This window comes from Apis mellifera, linkage group LG13 (assembly GCF_003254395.2).
Source record: "Apis mellifera strain DH4 linkage group LG13, Amel_HAv3.1, whole genome shotgun sequence".
NCBI lineage: Eukaryota > Metazoa > Arthropoda > Insecta > Hymenoptera > Apidae > Apis > Apis mellifera.
In genome coordinates this window covers 3,483,612-3,504,221 of record NC_037650.1, presented here as the reverse complement: position 1 = coordinate 3,504,221, position 20,610 = coordinate 3,483,612, and the positions used below count along the sequence as shown (strand labels likewise).

Genomic DNA, 20,610 nt, shown 5'->3' with positions numbered 1-20,610 from the left:
GGTGGCCAGAAGCGCGCATAGAGGAATGGAGAGAAAAACGACTCGTACAGGCAGCGAGGCAGGCAGGCAGGCAGGCAGGCAGGCAGGCAAGCAGGCAAGGCAGACAACTCGGGTAAGCCAAGCTGGCAGCCAGGCAGACTAGGCAGGCTAGTCGAGCGAACAGTCGAGTAAAGATACGGTGCTCGAAGGGGCAAGAAAGAGTCGGAATTAGGGAGAGGGACAAAGAGAGAGAACGCGAAGGGAGAGAAGAGAGAGAAGAGAAGAGAAGAGAAGAGAAGGGAAGAGAAGAGAAGGGAAGGGAAGAGAAGAGAAGCGAAGAGAGGAGTAAAACGAAACGACTGGCGTAGCGAGGAGTGTGTAAAGCCTGGAGGACAGGAGAGAAAGACTATGGAGGGGGTGAACATGGAGCGCAAAAGGGGCGCGCGGCAAAGGGATGCAGGGACTGCCACAGGGAGGGGAAAGAGGGGAAAGGGCATATCCCACTCGGGGTTTCAGTTTAGTTTGGCGTGAGTCGCCGTACTGTTCGGTATTTCGTGTGTTGCTACGATCGTTTTATGGCCGATGTCGTTCATTTCCGTGGTTTAGTTCCATAAAACGCCGCACAGTATTCCGTGGCGCCATTGTACGGACTCATCGTATTCCTGTCTAACCGTGTACTCGTCGTCGTCGCCGTCGTCGTCGAATCATCGTTGTCACGATAATTCTCGTTGTTGTGATTTTTGAGCTTGTATTACATTTCCTTTTTAACGAGTCTGGCCAGGCCGTAGCGTAATTACAGAGCTTAGTGCACAGTCGGCGGTAAGGTGAAAGTAAATCCCGTCGGGTTTGCTCGAATGCCAGGGAAGCTGGTTGTACGTCACGAAATCGCGTATACATCGAGCACGCGACGTCACTGTTGTCTGGACAGCCCTCGTCTCGATTTCGCAAGAGGGAGGACTTCAAGTTTGAACCCGAACCCGAATACTGTAGCGACCTCGCATTTCCTCTACAATATCATTGGAGCACGAACGATACGGCATCGCTTTGTGTACGTACGCGGCCAGTATGCTCTACTACCATAGAGGATAGCGTTAGCCACTCTCGTATGCGTGTAGCCGCACGTACGGTTCGCATGCTCGCACGTAAGTACACGCACGCACACTCTATCACCCAATATAGCGCTTTCCAGCGAATACACTTGTGTACATGTAAACCTACTCGCCGGTTGAATGCTGAGAAACAACAGCGAGAGACAGGGAGGGGAAGAGGGCAAGAAAGAGCAAGGGAGAAGAAAGAAAAAGGGAGAATAAGACGGAGAGAGCGGTTTCCTCCATCTTTTTCTCCCTCCCTTCTACTTTTCTGTCCCGCTCTCACTCTCCCTCCCTCTTTCTCTCCTTACTACCCGTTTGCCCCTCTCCTCGGTCTATCCTCTTGCTCGTGTTCCCTCTTTCTCCAACTTGCGCGCATCGTCTTATTCTCGTACGCGGCACTCGTGTATTTATGCGTTTTCTCATATTCGCGCTGCCTCCTCTTTCGTCCTCGACGAAATCGCTCGGTATGCGTTCGCGATACGCGCGACGATGGAATAAACATCGACTGGGAACACGGCCGGTTTCTCACAGAGAGCACGAGTATCGGTCGTTCGGTTTTTCTGCGAGGATAATTCGCCTTTTGGAACGCGAAATCTAGCAGCTATTGTGTCCGAAATCGAAGGTAGCACGTCGAAAGCTTTCCACTGAAAAAAAACCCGTTTTGCCGCTTTCGTCGCGGAATGTTCGCGCTCGCGATCGTGCAAACCCCTCCGTTGTCTACGATATGCAAGGAAACGTGTCTCTACTGATTAATCAGCTGGCCGCCTCAACAACCAGATCGCTGTGAAACACGGAATACGAAAGCAACGGAACAAACAATAGGCGGGAAATTCCTTTCGATGGACGAGATCTCAAGTTCGAAGGCCTATCGTCGGCGCTTTATTCGGCGATTTCAGCTTATTAATTAGAAATTTCTTATCGTCGCTTAACAACTATATCGAATAAACTGTGCTGACAAATCGTTGAAAAAAATGCGATTACCTAATCATTCTCGATTCTACCGCGCCTGGAAACAAATTTTACGAAGAGAAAACGAATGTTCGCGAACCTCGAGCATTTGAAGAGGAAAGAATGTTTTTTTTTTCCTGGACAACGGTCGTAAGACAAGCTGGACGATTGAATGCCTTTCTTTTGCGATTTCTGTAGACCGTCGCTAGGTTACTTCGAATCATGGTCTTCCGTCCAGTAGGGTCGACGTCTCCCTACTCTCTTTTCTCGGGGTACAAGCGTATAGAAGCGATGGTCGAGGGATCAGAAAGCAGCTGGGGGTCTAATCTGTAACGCGCGATAAGACGACTAAAGTTTCGCGAAAGAAAATGAGACGTTCAAAAATGAGGGCATGTTCGTGTAAACTCCATTGAAAGAACATTCTCTTGACTAAAGCTTTCTCGTTATATATTCTTTCTAACTTGCTGACGCAATTGATAAAATTTATACGAAGAAAAGTAACGAAAATTACTTGATCTTTTAAAACAAATCTCTTTGAAACAACACTCGACGACAAATAATCTAATGTTAATATAACTATTTCAATTATTACGAGAATTCGAAAGAATTTTGCACGATTTCGAGGATTAATTTCACGATTGATTCGAAGTGATCCCTCTTTCTATCGCTTGTCACAATTTCGTTTGAGAATTTTGCTTCTTCTTACGACCAGCTCGATATAAATAGACGAAGTACTAGAATTGCAGAACGTGTGGTGTGTACCTAAAGTTAGCCAATTCGATATGTAAATAATTCTAGTTAATTTCCATCGCGATAATTGAACTCGATGCACACCTAGATCCTCGTTCCCCTGACAAACGCATCTCGTTCGAGTTTCGAAGAATATCTTCTCAATATCTTCTCGTTTCCGAAGATTATTCTTATCTACTCTTAGTTGTGTACAGGCCTTTACTTTGACGCGTCCCTACATTCGCGACATGTGCTGCACTCGGAGGAAAGTGTCCAAGCAAACGGACGTAAACGATCGAATGAGAACTTACGAGCAGAGTCTCGAAGATCCAGCAACGAGCGAGATAAAGCGGGAGAAACCTCGCAACAGAAAATCGAGCAAGAATCTCCTTTAGTTTCGCGTTGATAGCGCGAAACAACGTTAACGTACGTAGATTCGTAGCGAACGATGTTAAAAATCGAATAATAATTTTCCATCCATATTTTCACTCCTCCATATTTCGATGTACCGTACTCGATATCTCGTTCGTACACGTGCTCTCAGATCAATCGAAACAATTCGTAGAACGATCTCGAAAAAACGACGTAGAGTTAATTCTTGGCAGCGATAACGGCACCATTTACCGACTTATCGTTGGCTCTGTGCAAAATTCCGCGATCATATTCGATCAATATGGGCAGATATTTGGCGGGTACATGGATGCATACGCGTCTCGTTCGCAGACTAAGGGCTGGCATCCACGATTTCATCGTGCTAGGCGAGTGGAAAAACGGAAAGGACAATTTCAGGCAGGGAGAGTACGAGAGGATAAAACGCACCCGTATACCTACGGGTGGTTGAAATCGGATGGAGGGGGACCCGAGAACGAGGCAACGGGATTCTAGCTACCTGAGAAACCTTCGGGAAAGTGGGCTAAACACCATGACTCGGCCTAACCGTTTCCTATGTCGTGCGATTTATCTGCAAAACTTGCGAATTATCGTCGCGTATATCTCGTTATCGTCGCGCACGGATGAGACAGCTGCTTTTCATAAAAGTACCACATATGATAAATAATCAAACGCATTTAGAATTCTAATCTGTTTGTTTTGCCGATCAAAGCACGGAGGAAGGATACGCGAGATGCATTTTTATAATGAAAAACGCTATACCTGTATTTCTTTACGCTTCGTACATGACGACTTTTATTTTTACTCATCTCTCTCTTAATCCTTTAACGTTAAAATTTTCGTCGATGCTAAGATTGATTTTTTTTTTTTTTTGACGTTACAGCTTTCCATTGGAGATATTACATGGAATCGTGTTTATCGTTACAGACATTATCACCGACAATTAAGAGTAAGAAAAATGTCGGGAATAGGTAAAAGGACTTACCTCCGAGAGGTAAATCCCTATCTTATTTGTCCTTTGTGCAGAGGATATCTTATAGATGCAACCACTGTCGTCGAATGTTTGCATTCGTGTAAGTAAATTAAATCGAATTTGAATTATAATATTCCACGGAACGGATAATGATACGTTGCCTTTTTGCCGTTCAGTTTGCAGAAGTTGTATTCTCAAGCATCTCAACACAGAAGCTCATTGTCCTTCTTGCAAACATGTTCTCAACAAAGCTAAACCGAATATCAAGTAAGTTTTCCATAAGAAATTTAGAAATTTTTAAGTTCTTCGAAATGGGAAATTATTATAAAAAAAATTTATTTTCAGAGCTGATAAGGCGTTGCAAGATATCGTGTACAAACTGGTTCCAGGATTATATCACAAAGAGATGAGAAAGAGAAGAGAGTTTTACAAAAAACATCCGGAGCATGGTAAAACTATATTCAAGAAATTGTTATCTTATCTTTTAATTTGATCGTATTTTTCATAACAATTATTTCAACGCGAAAATTTTATATACAGCGGATTTAGCGACTCCAGAACAACGTGGAGAAGATGTTAGCGGAAGATTAATTTTCGCTCCAGAAGATGCTGTTAGCTTAAGCTTGGAATATTTACCGCCCGGAGCCGATCCTATGAGCATTTTACTTAGCACCAACGATGATACGAATAATTCTAACGCATCTAACAATCAAAATAATAACAGTAACAATGGTAGTAATAATGGTTATAGTAATAATGCTAACAATCATAGCACAAATACAACGAGTAGACGATATCTTCAATGTCCAGCATTGGTAACTATTGCGCATTTAAAAAAATTCTTAGCTTCGAAATACAACGTCGATATGACAAGGTACACGATCGAAATTTGTCATCGACGTGCTCCGCTTCCGGAACACTGGACTCTCATGGACGTCGCTTATATTTATGCATGGAAAAGGGTAAAGAATTGTCTATTCTTCTTTCTAAAAATGTATTAAACGTGTTTCTTTTATCGTTTAATGTTTAAAAATTTTATTTTTAGAATGCACCAATGCGATTTTTTTACCGAGTTGCGTTAGAAGAGCAAAGATTAGAGGCACCTCCTCACGACAGGCCTTCTACGCCAGGTTTGGGCGCCAGTTTTCCCCCAGCAGACACTACTACTGCTATACAGAACAACATTAATTCGGAAAATCTTGAGAACGATATAGAATCCAAGTCAGAAACAAAATCTATAAAGGATACAGATGAAAAAACCACGTTGGACAATCAAAATGAGATTTCGAATGAAAAATCGCGTTCTCCAAGTGAACAAATATCTACGAATGAGACTATTGATAATCATAAAATAACTATTAAAGAAGATCAAATTATAAGTAGTGTAGTAACATCCACGACAACCACGACATCAACGACAGTTTCTATAGCATCGACGTCGAATATTACGTCAACAACGACAGCTACCAACACAGTTGTTTCATCGGCAACGACAACTACTAATACAAATAATGTTTCATCCACATCGAATAGTGAAAATAAACAAATTAAAACACCTATAAAAATACTCAAGAACTCAGATGGAAGATATGAAGTTTTGAGAAGTCCGCCAGGAAGTTGGAATTCGAAAGAGCAAAGCATTACAAATATTGAGACAAAATCTTCGAATCCAGAATTTAGTGTTGTAAGTATAGGCAACGGACAGAATTCGAATGGAGTAAAGATTACTTTAAAACAATGTTCACCAAACAATACAAGTCCAAACAAGCCAAAAGTTATCAGTAATGTACTACTACATTGTGGCCAAGTAGACAAAGATAGTTCTGAGGCTTTACTTATTCAACAGTTACAGAGGAACAGAGAGAAACGTCAAATAGAGAAACAAGAAGAACAAAGAAGAAGAGTAACTTTTATGGAACGATTGACTCCTGAGAAAACTACTATTAGTACTACCAACAATACTAATAGCAATACTTTAAAAAGTATACAGAAAAAACCAGGAGAGCAACAAGAGAAAAAACAATTCCTTCAAAGTTTTCAACTGACAGCTAGAGAGACGGGATCAGAAATAAAATTAGAATCTTCCTCTAATGAATTAAATATAAAAGAGGAGATTAATGATACCCAAAACAAAGATAATGTCACTCCGAAAAAAGAAGATGATAACGCAACAGAAACTTCAAATAATATAAATAATTCAAAGAATAAAAGTAATAATGAAAATATCAGTGTAAATGCAAGTGGAAATATTTCAAATGTGAGTAAACCAGTAAGCGGAATTAGTAACAATGCGCGAATAAACACGAATAAACAATGCAATGATATAGATACCTGCACGTTTGGTTACTCAAAGAGTACAAATCCGGGTATGAACATCAGCATTAATAATAACCCCGCAAAAGTGGATGTATATACTTTTTCTAATGATCCACCTATAGTTCCCGCGGGAGCAGTGAAAAGAAAATGTCCACCAGGTTTACCAATCTTTGATATCAGAAGAAAGAAACAACAACAAATTCAAACTCATATCTCAAAAAAGCAAACTCATATACATCCGTCTCCTATTATGCAAAATAATACAAAATCACCTCGAAAATTAACAACGGAACATGTTATTTCAACAAAAAGACCAGGAAATATAATTGCAGAAGCTGGACCTAGTCGAACACTCGCGACACCAAGTTCAAAACCTTCCTCAAGTCCAATACTTTCGAACGATACAAGAAATATATTAGATGGTTGCGGATTAAACATTCCTGCAAGTCTCAGTATAACTCTAACAGCACCAAAATCACCTGGAAATAGTGGTGGATCTATTGAACCAAATGATTCCAAAGACAATCGAAAGAATACTCTGGGAAAAGTAAGTCCAAGCATTACTTTAAATGATAGATCTGTCGATCCACGAGTACTAAAGGCATTAAAAGCAGGACAAATAAGGATGCCTGCACCGTTGAAACCAAGACAAACTAAGCAACCAGAGCGTGATCAGCAACGACAAGCACTTCCTACTAAACGGAAAAGGGATCAAGAATCAAGAGATATTCTAGATCTGAGTGGAGGAAAGAAGATGGACATACATCCATTAAGAATACCACAACCAGTGACAAAACTTAAAGCAAAGTCAACAATTAAAGACATACCAAACATTTCAGACCAGGGACAAATTGTAACACTTGGTGGTCATAAATATTATCGTGCACCTCCAGGTTCTTTGACTCCAGCACCACATCGTATGAATGATTGTCCAATTCCAACACCATTGTCACGAGAACGATCACCTGTAATGTGGCGACCTGCTGAATCGTCAGCTATACGCATGCCGCTGATGCTTCGTGCCGATCTTCTTCGAATTCGATCCGCCGATGTCGGTGTACCATCACGCTGACGTCAACCAAGTTCATTAAATACATTCTGGTCTCACAAATCAAATTTCATCAATCGGCCATCAGGAGTGTGAAATGCTCACTTTCATCATTGTTGTGATTACAATTTTGCTATGTTATGTTGCAAATTTAAATGACAAGACAATACGAGCTCTATGTGATTCTTTTATGTGGAAATCAATTTGAAGAAAAATGATGAATTTTAATCTTTTGTAAAACTATATACATTTATTTTGTTTTAAAACTAAAAGATTTGATCGAGCGCGAAATTAAATATCAGAAAATCAGGTTAAGTTATAAAATTAAAAAGATAAAAATATTGTGTTTTCCTTCATATCCAAAAATATGCAATTGCATACAGACAATGAAATGTATTTCAAGTTTTATTTAATAAGTGATCTTAAACATAGACAAATTCCACTATTTGAAAATGAACACATCTCAAACATCTCATTTTGACTACAAGTCGATATATTATCGACATGTTACATTGAACAGGCATAAAAATTTATTGTTTATTGCTATAATTGACACGTGTTGATCGATATGCAATGCGAACTTTTTCTTTTTTAAACGATCGATATTTAAACTTATAACTAAAAGTGTTTGAAGTGTTTATGTGAGATTTTAAAGGAACATCTTTATGTGCTTGAAATTTGCTAGATAACGAAGTGCATTAGTCTTTTTAATGACATAACTTAGAAATATAAAATAATGAATATTGCTTTTTAGCAATATCAAACTGGCACTTTTTAAATTAAATAACTTTTTGCATTGAGATCAATGCACATCACACTATGTCTGTCTAAAATTCAGACTATCGGATAGTTTTTTATGTCCAAATATAAACATAAAATGTGCAGTGCTTTCTACTGCAATTTGCACTGCCATGACAATCATAAAACGGTCGGTAGCAAAACTTTGTCCTCTTCCGATTGACCGATTTGTTGGTCAAGTTCCATTGCATTAACTCATACCAGCAAATTGTAGAATTTACATTATCTAATTCGAGACAAGACGAGACAAATGGAAATTTTGTGGCAACAATTGTTGATAATGTGGCAATTTGTCGAACTAATTTGATAAAAATTAGTACAAAGCATCAGTTACAGATTATCGATTTGACAAATTACTATGTTACCAACAATCATTAACGCAATAATATGCTTTAAAATCTTTTAGAAAAATGCAATATATATGCATCGCACAATACAGGGAATAATACAGCGTGAATGCTGGAAATTTTATTTTTTCAAACTTTTTAAGACCACTCGACTTCAAGAACTTTCATGTATAGTTGCTTTATGGATACAACAAGATTTTTATCGAGATATAAATCTTTTCTGTACGAATGAATACATTAATATAATACGATTTTTAATGATTAATAAACAAAAATTTTGTAAAATACGATTAATATGATTTGTATAATAATTTTATTTTTAATCATAAAAATTGTTCCTACTTCGGTCCATACTAATTTTACGAAGCAGAATATTTATCAAAATACCTCGCATTAAAATGCGTTTTTAAATTTAATAATTCAATCTGCATAACGAATTAAACGCGGATAAGGTTATATTAGTACAACGAAGATCAGGTACTCGATATGAAATCTGTTTTTCCATTCACTTACAGTTGTAAAATTTGTATGTAATAAGAAAAATAGGGACCGAAATTAAAAAAAGAACTCGAAGAAACAAAAAATATAATTATGTGTATAACATAAAAATGATATCTATCCTATTGTTATTTCTTTATTTACTTTGCGTTACGTTTCATTATAAGTTACTATTTTGTATACGTTGTATAAATAATTGTTATGTTATGCGATTGTATTATATTATATATATTTCTTGATATATGTGTGTATATATTTATAATTGCACTAATATGTCATCCTTACAAAATTGCGTGCAAAATCCTATTATTTTGTAAGTTCGAAAAAATTCAATTTTAATCAATTGAAAATTCGTGTGAATTTGACACTATTAAAGTTTTAAAATGCAATTGTATGCATGTTGATTTTTAAACGACAAAAAATTACATGTAATAACAAAAAGATATATCATTATATAATTAAATAAAATATCGTTATAGTTTTTTCCTATTATCCTATGTCGAAGATTAAAAAATTTTACAATTTGAAATATTGGAATATCTTATAATAGCATAATTTATCGATTAAAGAAATAAAATTTTTAGAATAATATTAAAAAATATAAAGAAACTCACCAGTTTGCTATGTTGTTGCTTCTAAATACCGAATTATGTTGATAAATTAAATATTCTGTAAAAAAATATGAACAATATTTAAAAATCTATTTATATAATTAAATTTTTAACAATTTAAATGATTATTATATTATATATTTACCTGTTGTTCTGCTAAATTTATCAATCAATAATATTCTTGAAAGGTAATATGAAAAAATTATGATATTTTAATTTTATTTCAATATTCTTTTTTATCTTTTACCACTATATTTTAACACTGCACTTTTAACACTTGATGTTTCAAATTTTTCGAAGCAATTATGATTCGCGCCCAGTTTGTGTTCCACAAACTATTAATTAGTTACCGGAAATGCTCAAAAATAATACAAACGAACAATTATTTTTTAATGTTTAAATATATATATAAAATTTTTTTTACAAATTTATTATATTGAAAATAATTTGAAGGAAATTTTTTTAATATAAATATTTACTCTCTTTTATTTTACTGAAATAATGATAAAAATCGAATAAAACAATTGATTATCAAAAATAGACAGTAGCGCCAAATACGGAAGAAACGAGTTCTATGCGAATTATACTTCTTTATATATATAAGTACTAAAGTTTAAAGTTATACTTCGAAAAGGTATGGTTCATTCGAGGAAATGAATTAACCTCTTTTTTTCACAAGTGATTGAACAAAAAGTTTTTACTGTGTTTAAACAGTGAAACTTATAATGAGTAATACAAAAGAAAATTCTACGGCTCCGGCAAAAAATACAACCACAGGCAATACGAAACCTTATGGAAAAATCGTATTAACACTTCAAAATTGTCTTTTACCTGAAGAGAAACTCAACTCGACGCCGTCGCATTTAGATGGATTGGATGCAGAAACCGAAACTGACCTAAGGATATTAGGATGTGAACTAATTCAGACAGCTGGTATTTTATTGAAATTACCACAGGTTTGTAATTTTTTTCACAAGTAAACAAAATGTTTGTAAACGTTATAACCTCTATAACCTCTGAATTAATTTTACCTCCATTATTATTTTGTTAGGTTGCAATGGCCACAGGACAAGTTATATTTCAACGATTTTATTATAGTAAATCGTTAGTTAGACATAATATGGAAACAACTGCAATGGGCTGTATTTGTTTAGCTAGTAAAATTGAAGAAGCACCTAGACGTATTAGAGATGTTATTAATGTGTTTAATCACATTAAACAAGTTTCTAGCCAAAAGTAAATACAATATTTTATTTTTAATATTATACAATTACATTATATATAAATATATATATATATATATATATATATATATATATATATATTATATACATATATAACATTATCAAATTTTTTTTAGGCCAATACAACCAGTAATACTTGATCAAAATTATGTAGCCCTAAAAAATCAAGTAATTAAGTCTGAAAGGAGAGTCCTAAAAGAATTAGGTTTTTGTGTTCATGTAAAACATCCTCATAAAATAATTGTTATGTATTTGCAAGTATTGGGCTATGAAAAAAATCATGCTTTGATGCAACAATGTTGGAATTATATGAATGATTCTTTAAGATCTGATGTATTCTTAAGATATCAACCAGAAACTGTTGCTTGTGCATGTGTATATTTGGGAGCAAGACAACTTCAATTACCTTTACCTACTTCACCTGCTTGGTTTTCTCTTTTTAAAGTTAATGAATCTGCAATTAGAGATGTTTGTCGTCGTATATTACGACTTTATTTTCGACCTCGTGTTAAACCAGAACAATTAGAAAAACGTGTAGAGGAACTTCGTCGACAATATCAGGAAGCAAGAACCAAAGCAAGAAGTGGAGATGTCGATAGCCACACACCTAGCCCACCACTGCCCAAACATCATAATGCTTGGGGTGGATTCATTAGTCGTAGCGGTACTCATGCTGCACCCGAAAGAACAAAGTCACCAAGGTATATTATAAGAGAAAAAAAGAAATAATAAAATATAATTTATATCTAAAATCATTTTCATATTTTTATATTTTTTACTATAGGCGTTCAAAATCTCCAAGTACTTCACCATCTAGAGGTGAAGGAACAAAGCATTCCAAGAGAAAAAAACATAGTAGAAGCAGATCTCGCAGCCATAGTCATGGACGATCTCGAAAACCGAAAAAGGCGCAACGAAGGCGATCTGGCAGTCACAAATCATCTCGTAGTCGTTATAGATCACGTAGTCGATCTCGAGATAGAGATGTAGAAAAATCAAGTAAACATCGCAGTAAACACAGACGACATTGAATTATTTAATGTACAAAAAATCATTATACATATAGATATCGCAAAAAAAAAGAAATTACTGCGAACACATGGGCTGTCACATTCAATTTGTAATATAATATGGGGCCTTTTTTTATCTCTGTTAATTAATATACATTTAAATAGAACAAATAATTTCTACTGTATGGTACATATCTTGAGTTAATTTAACAATGATATAACAGTAGATTTGAAATAAATTATTTCTAAGAATGTTGAGTCAAAGTACCTCGAGATAAATGGTACATTCTTAAAAAAATATTACAAGTAATGATACTTAAAAGAAAGCGTGTATTTAATACAAAACTTGAAAATAAAATTTTATATTCATGTATTGCCATATATTACTTTATAAAACCCAGCAGGTGCTGCCTTTTTTCTCTCAGTAGATAATACTGCTGAAAAGTCTAATGCTGTTAATTGTGGTAAAGTATGAACAATATATCCTCTATAATATGGAAGATTTTCAATGGGATTTCCGTGTAATGTTAAAGATCTAAGAGTTTGTAACTTTTGCAATTTAACAATATCATTAATATTCGAAATATTGTTTCCATGCAAATAAAATATTTTTATATTCGGAAATTTTACAATATCATCTCCAATTTCTTTTATCTTATTAAAAGAAAGATCAATCCAACTAAGATGCTCTGGATCATCGAGAACTTTATGTGCAAGACTTTCAAATCCGTCCATTGAAGTTAATAAATTATTGCTTAACCATAAAGAACATGTTACAAAACGATCTGCAGATGTTCGCAATGGGATTTTACCCGTTCGTACTGATTGTGGACGTTTATTTGCCAATTCTCTTGTAATAAAATAAATATTTTTATTAATGTTATCTTTAAATTTAAAAAATAATGTCTAATTTTAACAATATTTTTTTAATTATAGAAATTTTATATAACGTAACATACCATGCATTGTGGTTGCTCTTTTAAATGATAAATCCAATGGGGCTGCTATTAACATTTCTTGTCGTTCAGTTCGTTTATAATCAGAATATGGTTTTTCGAAACGAGTAAGACTCTCCATTTTAATATTTGAAAGATAAAGATTTGTCAAATCTTGAAGAAATTACTTCAATGTTAATATTGAGAATACATATAAAAAGTTTACTTAAAATTAATTGTCAATTAAATATTAATTAAAATTTTTATTTTTCATCTAAAATTCCTATTTCCATAATTTTTTTAAATATGGACAGAATATAGACAGAATAATATAGATAGTCACTTATCCAATAATTATTGTTATATATATAATAAAAATAATTTTAATTATATCATTTTATGAATATATTTCAATATAGAATAATATAATTTTAGTAAAATATATTTCATACTTTATATTATAGTTCAAGTAAGAATGAAATAAAAAAGATAATATAAAAAATTGTAACGTGTAATCTAAAATTTTGTAATGTCACATAATTCAAATCAAATTGATTACATTAATTTAAATATATTTTTGAACACTTAAATTTAATGCAGAATAATGACACTAGATTGCTCTTTTTATAAAGTACACATATTTTTCCATTATTTTACTTTCTATATTTCTTTATTATCATTGATCGAACTATAAACTATTAACGGCGGTAAACGAAATTGAAAACATTCCAATGTAAGTCAACTAAATAAAAAATTTGTGATAATTACATCCACAAATTTTATTTAAACGACAATAAAGAGACGTAATAAAAAGCAAACAAGAAATTTAATTATATTTTTAGATTTCTACGGCTACTAAAAATGCCGCGTACAAAACATGTTCAGAAACCAAAACAACAAGAAGAATTTTTAGAAGAAAGTGATTTATTAATTAAAGATTTTGAGCGACAAGCACATTTGCGAATTTCAAAAATGGAAGCAGAATCAAAAATGGCAATAAAAAGTATTGAAACTTTCGTTGACGTTACTTTATCTCGACTTCCGGCTGAGATACGGCAAATGACACTTAGTGAAATACTTAATTACGATAATGAAAATGAAAAAGAAAATTGTAATGAAATTTCATCATCCGTTGATGATCGTTCGCTACGAGTACCTCCGATGACAGTAAAAGGAAAAAAAACTGGAAAAAGAATTACTAGCGCGTCCGATGATGGATATGTAACTGAGGGAATAACAACAACACGTACATCAAGAGCTACTAAAGTTGAATCTGCTATTAGTAGAAGAACACGTAGTACTTCAAGAAATAGTAAAATGAAACTTAGTGAAATAAATCAAGAAACTATAAAAAAAACAACAAAAGATAAATATATCAAATCTATGAAAATTGATAAATTTAAAACTCCTGCTACTTTGAAACCAGGAAATAAAGAATTTGATCTTGTAACTCCAAAAATAAAACCTAATACACCATTAAATGTATTAAGACGTCCAAGACAAGGAGAAATGGTTCTTAGTATGCAAGGTAGTCCTTTATTAGTTTCTGCAATTATTCAAGAAGATATTGCTAACATTAATGTACCCTTGCGTGATGGGAATGTTATGTCCTTATTACCTAATGATGGATTACGTATGTCACATATTCCTGCATTAGATTCAGAAACTTTGAAACAACTAGAAACTTTAAAAAGTCATATTGAGAAGGTTATCTCAACAAAATAATTATAATTATAATAATAAAATAAAATTTTGTAGGATGTATTTCACATTTTACTATTATATGTGTTGTGCCAATGAAATCAATTTAGGATCAAAATATTTCCTGAAATTGTCATAATTTTATTACAAATAATACATAATTGAAATTAATTGAATTATATGTTCATTTAATATATATTTTTACAATATTTTATATCTTATGACAATAACATTTTTGTAGCATATTAATATAAGATTATGAAATAAGAGAATTAACATTTTGAAACTTTTGTACAATATAATTAAGATCAATATAATTGCATGTATAATTTTTGACATAATAAAGATTATAAAATGAATTATATATAATTTTAATATCTAATTTGTTATAGAATTATAGGTGATATAAACAATTATTAATAGATTATTAATATGTGTTATATAGTCTAATTATATTATTTATTTTTATATTTCATTAATTATTTCTTGAAGTATTTTTTTGTCTTTTGAAATTTTTTATTTCATAATTATTTTAAATATTATTTGAAATATTATGTATTGTATTAATAGAGAAAAATTAGTAGGGCGCGTAAGTAGCACGACTAGGTATGTTCTAACCATTAATGTACATGCGCGTATTAAAAGATCTGTCAAACGAACGAACTGTATTTGCATTCTTCTATTTTGTAATATTTATAGTGTTTTTAGATTGTGTAAAATCATGTGTAAAATACGATAGTGTTCGTTAACTTTATAAATAACTAATTAAAGTGATTTTCTTATATTTCAACATAATTAATCATTTTCAATATTATTCGCTATATAATAAAAATGTTAAATTTATAAAAAATGAATTTATAAAAAAATGTCAAAACATGCATCATTGAATGCATTAATATTCATATTTGTGTAATCTAAGTAAATATTAAATAACAAAAAAATAATATTTGATTTATATTCTCTTATTTGCTTAATTTTATCTCGTTACATTAAAAAATACTAAAAAATACTAAAAAAAATAACGAATTTATCGTTTTATATTTTACAAATAATTTTTATATTGATAATTTAAAAATGCAAACTAATCTTCAAAAAATACATTATAATAATATAAACTTCTAAATATTATTTAATTTCACAATGTAATAATGTAAAAAAATATAATACTTATATCAAATTTAAATTTAAAATAATATCAATTATTAATAAATTAAAATTAATAAATAAATTATTAAGATTTATGTTCAATTTATTTGTATAAATGAGTGTAAAAGATACTTTTAGCTAAATATCCATAATTTTCTTTTAAAAACATAAATTTGATATGTTTAAAGAATTCTTAATACAAAAATCAATATGGTTCGTGTAATCACAGTACATAATTTTTTGGGGCAAAATATCACTCAAATTGAGGAACCAACTGCAAGCTGTATAGCAAATGCATCTGGACGTGAAATGCTTCTCTTAGCATTATCAACTCATTGCATTGAAGTTTGGGATTTGATGATGTCTGATATTAAACTACATACTGTTTTTCCAACAGTTGATATGATTAATCAAATGATACATTGTACCAAAGAAGATTATGTTGTAACATTAGAATCAAAATTATCTAGAGATGCAAGTATTAATAATCATACAGGGAAAGCAATTAATAATTTTGTTAGAATTTATGTTAATTGGGCTATGGTAAAAGATCAAAGTCAACCTATGCGTGCAAGAATAGCAGGACGTGTTACACCAAGTTTGAATCGACCATTGAATAGTTTAGAAATGATAGAATTACCTTTAAGTATACAGCCTACATTAATTGCTTGCTGTCAAAGTACTGGTAATCTTTTAGTAGCTTCAGGAAATAGTGCTATTCTGCATGAATTCAAAATTGAAACACAGCAAGTATCAAAGATGAAGTTTATAGATTTTGAGGCAAGACCATGGTCTTTGGGATTTTCATTTTCTCCTACACATATGGAAATTATTGAAGATTTCATATTAATTATGGATAAGACAAATTTATGTGTTTTTCGATTGACTAATTCAATGTATGAGGATATTGATCAATTGAGTTCTTTAACTTCCACAAATTCCTCATCCATTGATAAAACATCTATATCCACAGATTCCTCTCTTGCAGAAAATAGCAATAATATGAATAATCAAGATGATAACATAATATTGCAAGGAGCAAATTCAAAATGTAAGAGTTCTAATCAAGATCCTTATTCAATTTTATCAGAAAATAATGATTCTACTGGAATAAGCACAAAAATTAAAAGTAAGAGATACAAAAATTCTAAAATAAGTATATGGAACAAATTAGACACAGGAGATTTCAGAAAAATAAAATCTAATAATAATGATAATATTATAAATTTGGATCACTTGATGTATAATGAAAAAGATGAATTACAAAGATTAATTGATCAAGAAATTATTGATGGAAATTCACAACCCTTGACTATTAATTTGCCATCTATAAGTTTAGAAAGAGCAGGACCTGGACATACTTTAAGTCCTTTTATATTAAATCCATCAGATATAAGAATTATAATTAAAACAAATTCTCCTGATTTAGGATGGTCAGAAAATTATACAATAAAAAATTTGTTATCTCTTAAAATAATAGCAGCTAATAATAAACTTGATGGAAGTTCTGAAGTATTCAATTGTTCTTTACTAAAACCATTATACATGAGAAAGGAGTGTAATAATTCTTATTTGAAAAAATCAATTCTTAGATCAGATAAATATACATATTTGCAAGGTGTTAGTTGCTTTTTAAGCACTTTGCAAGAAGGATATCTTTATCACTTTTCTGCTACTAGTTCAAATCCTACAGATGTAACTTGTTTAACTACTTATCCATTTACTGCACCTGTTAATCAAGTAGCATTGGAACATACTGCTTTGCATGCATTGACTGAAGCTGGTCTTGAATCTTACACATTACGTTTATCTCATCATATTGCAAGAACATCAAATAATTTAGAAAATTTAAGAGTAACATGTCCTAATGTCTCTGAGCCAGTCTGTCTAATCGGATTAAGACCATTTTTAGGAATACAAAAACTATTACATAGCAAAAATTATCTAATTCTCTTAGCCAAAGCTGAAAATTCCTGGACATTATATTCTTTAATTTTACCTAAATTGGAAAATTTATATTATGATATCTTAAATGCAGCAAGAAATCATAAATCTTCCAGTCCTAGTACATACCGACATTTGTTAGGAGAGGCTCATGCTTTGATACGTTTAGCTAAAGATGCTGTGTACAATTGCTTAGATATTAATGAATTTGACGATATCGCTAATAAAAATGGATTGAAATTGAAAAATTTATATAATCAATCTTGCGCGTTGCTTGGAGACTATTATATTCGTTCTGAATATGAATCAGATTGGGATTTTTGTATACCTTATTACAAAATGTCAGGATTAAAACCCTCGGAAGTCTTATCTAGAAAATCAAGTCAAGATGCGCCGGGACTCGTTACTTTTTTAACAGATATTCTTCTTACAATGAAAAGTGGTTCAGAAGCTGATGCGTTGTTTCAAGGATTTAATATTATAGAAATTATATGTAAATTGAAAAAATCGGATTTATTGAAATTGATTTTCAGTAGTCCTGTATTACGAGAATATACTACCGAAAAATTAATTCATCTTTTATTATTATATGAAACAGATGAATTAGTTAAATTAGCTTTAGCACTCTTATATATACAAGCTGAAAAACAGGAACAAGCAGAAAAAATAATTGAGCCAGTTTTGGCATTATATATCAAACGAATAGTTTTAGAACATTGGGATCTTTTGTTTGATATGACAGCAATGAAAAAAAGAAGTCCAATGATTCCGACGTTTTCGGATTTTGCTGGAATGTTAATGCGTCAAAAAAATTTAACTTTTGCCGAAATTTTAATACAATTAATAGAAGACGATGGAATTTTATCTCTTCATCAAATTATACAAGTATTTTTAGAATATTTGCCGTCAAGAGTAGGACGGGATGGACATAATGCAGCAATGACATTACAAATTTTTCTTGAAAAATATCTTCATAATTACTTCAGTACAAAATTGATTATAGATTCATCTGTTATAAATAAAAATCAAATCCGCACAGATTTCGCTCTTGTTGAAGCATTTAAGCTATTAGTACGATCATATTTAGGCAAATTAACTCAAACTAAAGTATACAAAATAGAAAATAGAGAAAATATACAAGAAAATTATGATAACTTCATATTTGTCAAATTTAGACCTCATTATCTAAACGGGATGCCACCATATGCGAAAGATTATCAAAAAGTTTTGAATATGTGCGATTTACAAGATTTAGTTGATATCGATAAGACTGATTCTGAAAAAACTATACCAACAGAATTATTTAAATTACAATCTGTATTATCTTGCGATTTTATACCAAATGAATGTTTATATGAAGTTAAACAATTTCTTGAAACACAAGAAATTCATGGCAGTTTATCTTTAAAAACGTTATGTATTCAAAATACGGAAGAAACAACAACACTTCTAATGGAAAATTGTCCTCAAGCAGTTGTACAATATGCGAAGGTAAATAAATATAAATATATGTAAATATATTTTTCATATGTATATTATTCGTTTGCAATATGATATGCAATATTCAATATTTCAAAATTTGCAATCTTTTATTATTGATATAGAACGAATTATTTTTGGTATTTATATTTTTCACTTGTAAAGTTTTATAAACATATATATATTTTTAAATTTAAAATTTTAATATAATAATATTATATATTTTTTAGGGAATTAGAAATATTGATTATTGTATTTCTTAAAATTTTGTTATATTATCGTTTCAGCAAATGAATAATACAATGTACTTATTTTAGTGTTTTTACGATATTTTTTTATTCTTTTTATAATAGAATTTTATAAAATTGTGTTTTAATTTTTAGGATACGTATACTAAAGATTCTGAATGGAAGTATTTAATTGAACTAACACAAAATAAAATTTCTACAACAAATACTCGACAAGAATTGCAATGTTTATATACGCAAATTATGAAAGGTAAAATATTTTTGATATATTTATATTAAAGTATACTTTATATATATACTTTATATACTTTATATTAGTTATTATAATAGATTCCTCATTTTAGCAATTTTAAATTATCTACCACATACATTATCTTTAAAAAGTCTACATCGTGTTCTTCCAAAAGATGATATAATAACATTTCAAAAATGCAATGAAATGTGTAATCAAATTATGCACGCCGAACATGTTAAATCGCTAATAATGGAAACTGGACAACAACTTTTATCGACATTAAAATTATGAGCGATAATTTTAACTGATCAATTTCGACGACGATAGGTCCAATTTAACTTATTTATAAAAAAAAAAAAAAAAAATTGAAAAATTTAAATGCAACAAGAAATTATGTTGTATAAAAATTATATATAGAGAAAATAGATTCGAAATGAATTGTACTTAATCGAATTTGAAAACAATAGTTTTTCATGTGATAACTTTTATGGATTATAAATTTTTGCTTAAAATTACCTGACTTTTAGAAATAATTTAAAATTTTTTTGATCACTTTTTGATTATTAATGATTCGCTTTTTTACTTACATATGTATCTTTTCATTCATTATATCATAATTTTACAAATCATTATTAGATATATAATTTATTTTATAATATATTTCTATTATTTATATAATATTTTTGAAAGTATATATTTTTCTTAAATTAATTCCAATTAATTAAAATATTCGATTTTTGTTACAATTTTAATTATGCAAGATTTTTCATGGATAAAGTTGTATTATCAAATTATCAAAAACTAAAGACAAATACTATAGATAAAACTAATTCACTATTATTAATTGTTGAAATGTTCTATATAGATATATTATATTATGTCTGGACATATGTTATCTTTCCCTTAGCTAATAAAATAGTTGAATCATAATTATGAAAAG

At 31.3% G+C, this 20,610-nt stretch overlaps 4 protein-coding genes across 5 annotated transcripts; 3 read left to right on the top strand and 1 right to left on the bottom strand.

Annotated features, from left to right (window-relative positions):
- The first annotated feature begins 491 nt into the window (after nucleotides 1–491).
- On the top strand, nucleotides 492–12,280 carry LOC410413. Its single transcript, XM_026444791.1, has 10 exons — nucleotides 492–1,027; nucleotides 4,065–4,210; nucleotides 4,287–4,377; nucleotides 4,456–4,559; nucleotides 4,651–5,072; nucleotides 5,156–7,493; nucleotides 10,437–10,684; nucleotides 10,780–10,964; nucleotides 11,089–11,673; nucleotides 11,757–12,280. The coding sequence occupies exons 1-10, from the start codon at nucleotides 834–836 to the stop codon at nucleotides 12,001–12,003; spliced, it is 4,560 nt and encodes a 1,519-aa protein (XP_026300576.1). The 5' UTR covers nucleotides 492–833; the 3' UTR covers nucleotides 12,004–12,280.
- A 12-nt stretch (nucleotides 12,281–12,292) lies between these two features.
- LOC724686 (leucine-rich repeat-containing protein 51) lies at nucleotides 12,293–13,237 on the bottom strand. Its single transcript, XM_003249273.3, has 2 exons — nucleotides 12,942–13,237; nucleotides 12,293–12,830 (listed from the first exon to the last, which is right to left on the bottom strand). Exons 1-2 carry the CDS (start codon nucleotides 13,057–13,059, stop codon nucleotides 12,349–12,351), a joined length of 600 nt encoding a protein of 199 aa, XP_003249321.1. The 5' UTR covers nucleotides 13,060–13,237; the 3' UTR covers nucleotides 12,293–12,348.
- On the top strand, nucleotides 13,014–14,812 carry LOC724643 (borealin). 2 transcript variants are annotated; one of them, XM_016915765.2, is made up of 2 exons: nucleotides 13,014–13,045; nucleotides 13,760–14,812. In XM_016915765.2, the coding sequence occupies exons 1-2, from the start codon at nucleotides 13,029–13,031 to the stop codon at nucleotides 14,640–14,642; spliced, it is 900 nt and encodes a 299-aa protein (XP_016771254.1). In that variant the 5' UTR covers nucleotides 13,014–13,028; the 3' UTR covers nucleotides 14,643–14,812. The 2 variants fall into 2 exon arrangements, with proteins under 2 accessions (XP_016771254.1, XP_006558582.1); XM_006558519.3 differs by lacking the exon at nucleotides 13,014–13,045 and adding an exon at nucleotides 13,435–13,650 and having other exon boundaries at nucleotides 13,760–14,808.
- A 1,003-nt stretch (nucleotides 14,813–15,815) lies between these two features.
- On the top strand, nucleotides 15,816–20,123 carry LOC724591 (Hermansky-Pudlak syndrome 3 protein). Its single transcript, XM_001120488.5, has 3 exons — nucleotides 15,816–19,199; nucleotides 19,571–19,685; nucleotides 19,780–20,123. The coding sequence occupies exons 1-3, from the start codon at nucleotides 15,975–15,977 to the stop codon at nucleotides 19,959–19,961; spliced, it is 3,522 nt and encodes a 1,173-aa protein (XP_001120488.2). The 5' UTR covers nucleotides 15,816–15,974; the 3' UTR covers nucleotides 19,962–20,123.
- Nucleotides 20,124–20,610: the final 487 nt, after the last annotated feature.

Coding starts and splice junctions, on each gene's coding strand:
- LOC410413 (XM_026444791.1), top strand. CDS start 834: ATGCCAGGGAAGCTGGTTGTACGTCACGAAATCGCGTATACATCGAGC. Junction 4,560..4,650: donor CAAAAAACATCCGGAGCATG/GTAAAACTATAT, acceptor TTTTATATACAG/CGGATTTAGCGACTCCAGAA. Junction 5,073..5,155: donor ATATTTATGCATGGAAAAGG/GTAAAGAATTGT, acceptor TTTTATTTTTAG/AATGCACCAATGCGATTTTT.
- LOC724686 (XM_003249273.3), bottom strand. CDS start 13,059: ATGGAGAGTCTTACTCGTTTCGAAAAACCATATTCTGATTATAAACGA. Junction 12,831..12,941: donor AAGAGCAACCACAATGCATG/GTATGTTACGTT, acceptor TTATTACAAGAG/AATTGGCAAATAAACGTCCA.
- LOC724591 (XM_001120488.5), top strand. CDS start 15,975: ATGGTTCGTGTAATCACAGTACATAATTTTTTGGGGCAAAATATCACT. Junction 19,200..19,570: donor CAGTTGTACAATATGCGAAG/GTAAATAAATAT, acceptor TTTAATTTTTAG/GATACGTATACTAAAGATTC. Junction 19,686..19,779: donor ATATACGCAAATTATGAAAG/GTAAAATATTTT, acceptor TCCTCATTTTAG/CAATTTTAAATTATCTACCA.